Source organism: Teleopsis dalmanni, chromosome 2, assembly GCF_002237135.1.
Source record: "Teleopsis dalmanni isolate 2A chromosome 2, ASM223713v2, whole genome shotgun sequence".
In the NCBI taxonomy this organism is placed as follows: domain Eukaryota; kingdom Metazoa; phylum Arthropoda; class Insecta; order Diptera; family Diopsidae; genus Teleopsis; species Teleopsis dalmanni.
Window position 1 is genome coordinate 100,924,370 of NC_051847.1, and position 6,287 is coordinate 100,930,656.

The 6,287-nt window shown below is 36.2% G+C and overlaps 1 protein-coding gene across 1 annotated transcript; it reads right to left on the bottom strand.

The window, feature by feature from the left end:
* Positions 1-3,232: 3,232 nt before the first annotated feature.
* Positions 3,233-4,177, bottom strand: LOC119675196 (uncharacterized protein K02A2.6-like). Its single transcript, XM_038086386.1, has one exon. The coding sequence runs from the start codon at positions 4,175-4,177 to the stop codon at positions 3,233-3,235; it is 945 nt and encodes a 314-aa protein (XP_037942314.1).
* Positions 4,178-6,287: the final 2,110 nt, after the last annotated feature.

Consider the following 6,287-nt stretch of genomic DNA (forward strand, 5'->3'; position numbering starts at 1 on the left):
TATGTGTTAACGTGTATGTTTTCACTTATTCCCATATGTAAGTAAATATCTAGTTCATTTTAAAAGAAAACACTGTCAGCGTAGTGTGCCAGTGGAAGAGAAATACTTAGTTTTAACGCCTAATTTTCACCCAAATCCAGGAGGATTTTGCGCCGTAGGTATAGAATACATTAGTTAACCATTCACTTAGAGCCTGCACAGGAAGGCTTCCTTATTCATTGACATCATTATGAAATAAAAATTAACATATTCATCCAGAGCACGTTGCGGTCACACAATGGCCCTCTGGCATCAAAAACAGCGGAAACAAATTTGAAAACTGGTGAATACTTGAAAGCTTTGGTGAAATTAATGAGAGCTAACTACCATACCATACTGCAGAACTATAGGTTACTATAGATTTCTTTAGGCAAGTGAATTATTAATTCACTATCAACAAATGTGATTTCTATGTCATACACATACGTGAATTCCGCAAGTTTGCTAATTAGTTAAAAGGAAATCCATAACGTGATGAAATACTCCACCCGGGGGTATAACTTTTTTATTCAAACACAATCCTAATCAATATTTAATAAAAAAAGTTTATAAAATAAAAAAATAAATAAATAAAATAATAAATATGTAAAAATGAGTTAAAATTAATTAAATTAAATTAGATATATTTTATCTATGCATTAGAAGAGTTGTAGCAAAATAAATAAAACTTGAAGGGTTCAAATAGTAATGAAGATGCAAACAACAAAAATTTTTAATTAATTACTTGAAATTGATTGACCATACAACGCTGTTTCGAGTACTCATCAAGTACTCATCATCAGTGATCTTAGGAAATATTCAAATTTTTCTTTTGATTATTTTATAGTACGTAAATAATTTGTTTAGACTGTAAGTGCCGGGCTTAGAACTCGTGCCTCCCTATTTAGAAACGAGTTTTTCCACAAGTACTCAAGGCTGTACAAACTTTCAAAGCTCAAGTTTCAATATTTTTTGTCACTTGCCAAATGCCAAAGCACTTGGCATGCTTTTTAAATTAGAACGAGCTTATAAACTACAGCTCTATTTGGAAACACAAGTTCAACGAATTGAAACTTATTTTTGTAGTTGTTTATTTTAATTTTTAATAAAATTTAATTTCAAATCTATTCTTTTGTAGTCATCTGTTATGAATATTTTTATTTACTGTATGTAGAGTACCTTTTTTGGGTGCAATTTTAGAGAGAAGCTACTCAAATGTTATTCTTCACGTTCGTTAAAGCGAGTAGGAAAAGCTGAACAATACTGTTGTTTTTTTCCTATAATTCTAAATTCTTGGGGACGTGTCTTAGGTGTTAATTTTTTTGTCGAATGTGAAGCGCATTATGACAAAAAGAAACTAGAAGGGTTCGAACTGTAATGAAGAAACAACAACAAAAATTTTTATTTAAATTTGCCTTTGATTTTAGACGCTAGGGTCTCTCATCATGACATACAGTTTCTATTAAATGACTATCCGTACTCCTGTTGTTATTTTCACATCACCGATTAGCATAAATCCGTCCGCTATCTCCTAATTTTGGGCAATTTGTTTCAAGGGGCACATTTTATTTATGTATTTATATATTTTATTTTATGAATTTATGCTACAACTGAAAAATAAGTTTATGTTTACAGTAGGTATCCAAGTCCATTTATTATTATTGGAATGAAGTTTATAGTAAACGTTATCTCCAATGCTGAACTGCTTTAATTTTGTCTCTTGCTGATTACTCTGTTTTTCTAATTCGCCTTTCGGTTTTTGCTGTTTAATGCAGTCAAGACGAATTTTCATTTTTCTGCCATTTAGGAGCTCAGATGGTGATTTCATACCGAGATTGTAGGATGGTGTGTATCGATAACAAGTGAGGAATTTGTTGAGCTTCCTGTCGATACTTCCCTTTGCCTTTTTAAGTCATGATTTGAGTAGGTCAACGAACCGTTCTGCTTGGCCATTTGATTGTGGACTGTATGGAGCTGTAGATATGTATTTAATTCCTTGGAAGTCGCAAAAATTTTTGAATTTCTGCGAGATGAATTGCGGAGCATTATCACTAACAATCGTGTCACAAAGGCCGTGTTGCGCAAAAGCTTTCTCAATGAACTCAATAGTTTTAGCTGCAGTAGTAGTTGAAGTTTTGAATATTTCTGGCCATTTGCTAAAAGCGTCTATGATAACAAGGATGTAATTGCCATCGATTGGACCAGCGTAGTCAATATGAATTCGTTTCCATGGTGCAGAAGGAATTTTTCACTGTTGAGGAGTACATTTCATTGGACTTTTTGAGGCTGTAGCGCATGTGTCACAAGTTTTGACCACATGATCGATATCAAGATTAATGTTTGGCCAAAACACTTTGGTAGCAGCAAGAAGTTTCATACGACACTCACCTGGATGTCCATTATGGAGATTTTCAAGGACTTGCTGGTGGTAAATTTTGGGAATAACTATTCTCTCACCAAAGAAAATACTCTGTTGTTGGATCGTAAGATGGTGTCGATGCTGAAAAAATGCCGCTACTTCATTATCTGTGATTTGTTTTTTCTTTTGAGGCCAGCAGTCATTTTGGATGTAGAACGTGACCTTATTGAGAGTATGGCAGGCTTTGGTTGCTGTTTGAATATTAGTGAAAGTGATTGGAAGTTTGGTGGCTGTTTCTACCGCAAAACAATTGATTTTCAGGTTCTCGTCTTCTTCTAATTGAATAGATGCTATGACGGTATCTTCATCAGATTTTACATGGTTTGCGATTAGTCGAGAAATAATATCGGCATATTCAAAGCTGTCAGTATTTATGTATTCAATAGAGAAGTCGTATGACAGAGTAATGGTTGCATAACATTGCAGGCGAGCCGCTGTAAACAAAGGGATGCCATTTTTTGGGTTGAATAGAGCAAGAAGTGGCTTGTGGTCGATATGAATAATAAAGCGACGACCCGAAATATAATAGTGACATTTTTTTAATCCAAACACGAGAGTTCGAGCCTCCTTGTGCATTTGAGGATACTTCCGCTCTGCTGCATTGAATGTAGCTGAGTAGTGCATAATTGGGGGAAGCGTTCCGTCATTAAATTGATGCATGAGAACTGCACCCATACCGTATTCTGAAGCATCAGTAGCTAAAATTATTTTCTTTGCTGGATCGAAGTGCGTAAGACATAGATCAGAAGCTAATACATTTTTAATCTTGTTGAATGCTTCATTATGATGTGGTTTCTACTCGAACTTCTTATCTTTTTTTAAAAGTTCATCTAAAGGACCACGAAGGCTTTTCATACTTTTAATGAATTTCCCATAATAATTTACAGCTCCTAAAAATGCTCGTGTTTGTTGCAAGTTTGTTGGTGGTGGGAGATCTTGGATTGATCGAAGTTTCCCTGGATGTGGTCTGATACCATATTGATCTACCGTGTGTCCGCAGAACTCGACAGATGTTTCTCCAAACTTACATTTCTCGAAGCGAAGTTTGAATCCATAATCCTGAATACGCTTTAAGGTTTTCAACAGTTGAATTTTGTGGTCTTCTTCATTAATTCCCGAACAGATCATATCATCAATAAACCCAATGGTGTTGGTTCCGCTAAGCATTGTGTCAACAATCTGTTGAAAAATGCCAGGGGCTGTTTTAACACCTTGCTGCAGTCTAAGTACTTTAAATAAGCCGAGGTGAGTATTGATAGCCATCAGTTTTTGAGATTCTTGGTCCAATGGAATCTGGAAAAATGCATCTGATAGGTCAATTGTGCTAAAGACTTTCTTATTAGCGAGTTTGGAGAATATTTGATCAGGCGTTGGAAGAGGATATTTATTTGGCTCTAGACCGTCATTTAGACCTGTAGAATAATCGGCACATATACGAATTTTTCCATTCTTCTTTCTTACAACTATGATTGGCACCGCTGACTGTGAGTATTCAATTGGTGAAATTACTCCAAGATGTTGAAGACGTTCAAGTTCTGCCGAAACTATGGAAGCTGCTGCATATGGAACTGGTCGAGCGTTACGATAAACGGGTCGCGCTCCTTCTTTTAGTCTCAGAGTCGCTTGGGTCTTCGTACAGCAACCAAGGTCATTATAAAAGAGAGACGGAAATCCAGCCTTTATTTCATCGTTCAATTTATCGCTACAAGTTAGTTGGATTGCTTTGCAAAAGGAACTCATAGGCACTGATCATAAGTCAAATGTTGTTATCCAATCAATTCCAAACACGTTCAACTTAAGTGGTGTGACATAACACACATCATATTCCTCTCTTCCATTTAGGTTCACAACACAAGCAAAGCTGCCCAGAAGAGGAATTACTTTTCCAGAAGCATCGCCAGCTTTTTTATTAGTAGTTTGTAGGGTTGGCTGACCAAGTTTGGTCCAGTTCGATTTGGAAATAATTGTTATGTCCGACCCGGTATCAAGTTGGAGTTTAATTGTTGATCCATTGAGATTTGGTTTGACATACCTACGATGCTGCTGCGTTCTGTTAGTTTCATCAATTTTCTTCACACATGATGTGTCAGGCTGAGATTTTCTGCGTCGCAACTTGCTTGGCTTCATATTGCAGTAACCATTTTTGTGGCCAATAGTGTTACATGCTGAACATATTTCGCCTTTAAATGGACAATCTTTAACCCAATGAAGACCTCCACAACACCAACATGGCGTTGGTGGTTTCGAAGATTCGTCTTTTGTTGAAGAATTTGATAGTAATGATTCATTTTTGCGTTGATATCGATGGTGAATTGCAAAAACTTCTGAACTTGAAGATGGGTGGACGACAGTGTATTTGTCTTGCTTCAGACAGATTATACGTTCATCTTCATTAGTGAGGTCTTGAAGTGTTAAGTGCATGAAGGCATCCTTTTGCGCCTGTGTCTGAAGTGCACCAAACTGTGTTGATTCATTGTCGAGTCTTGCAAGGAGTTTCTCGAGTATTAACGAATCGTGTGAACTCTTCAAGCCATTGACAAAGATTTGTGCTTTAAACTCATCGGGAGTACAATTAACGATGTCAAATTTTTCACAATGTTTGTTGACGCGAGCTGCATACTGAGCAAAGTCTTCATAATCCTGTTTTGAAATTGTAAGACATTTTTGGCGCTGAGAAAATTTTGATTGGCGATATCTGAATATAGACGAGAGTTTGGCAACCGTTTGCATGAATGTAAGCTCATGGGGTTCCTTTGGTAAGATTGCTCGAAATCCAAATTTTTTAATTTGCTTGTGAGCAATCGAACCTTAGTCGGCTCAGTGAGATGTGCTGCTTCTATAGCGAAAACTGATTTATGACGCTTGTACCATGATTCAAATGTGACATAACTTTCAGGATCATAGCATAACTCCAGCATTGAGTCAGATAGATTCCTGAATGTTGATGAAACTGCTTCTGTAGTTGAAGAAGGCGCATCAATTTGTTGTTGTGTCCGCGACAAACGAAGCTCCTCAAGCAAAGCGTTATTTGATTTTTGCACAGCTTGCAACAACAAATTAAACTGTTCCGCATTCATGTTAGCTTTATCCTCGTCGCCAATGTAGTAACTTCGCTAGTTACACATAAATAAATACACTAATTGTTAATCTTACACCAAACGCTTATCTTGCCGCCCTTTTTCTGCCAGCTGGTCTTCTCTTGTCCCATGTTGTACAACGTACGTTTACTGCCAGTGTTGTACTACGTCCGTTTACTACAGTATTAAAACTTGAAAAAAGTTCACTTTGAATTGTTGGTCAATTGGACATTAGATGATTTAAGAAATATCCAAACGTATTCATTTTTTTATCTGGTTTAAGTACAGCATGATGAGGAATAAAATAACCTATAAACCGATATGAAATTTAAGTTTGACTTAGTCATATATTGCAATTCTTCATATGAATAGGTCTGTTCATATTAAGCTTCCATCGATAATAGATTATTTCTTGTGATTCTTGTAAAACTGAACAGTTCTGGAGAAATGATAACCTTACAACGAAACGTCCTTGCTTATTTGTGTGGGTATTCTGCTCGAAGTGAGAATTGAGCGTATACATATGCTGATTAGGAAACCGAATTCTCAAATGTTTTTTTAATACGTGCCATTACATCCTGATTCGTTCCATTGGTGTTTAGAAAATTGCTTTCGTTAATACATGAGTGTATTACCTTGATTTCATTATTTTGTATTCTAGTGGTTAGGTTTATGGCTAGATTAGATTAAATTATGCTGGCTGACCAAAAAGGTCACGCGTAGACCATTAAGGTCCATTGCAATACTAGATCAGAGTTTTATTTTAGCCATTG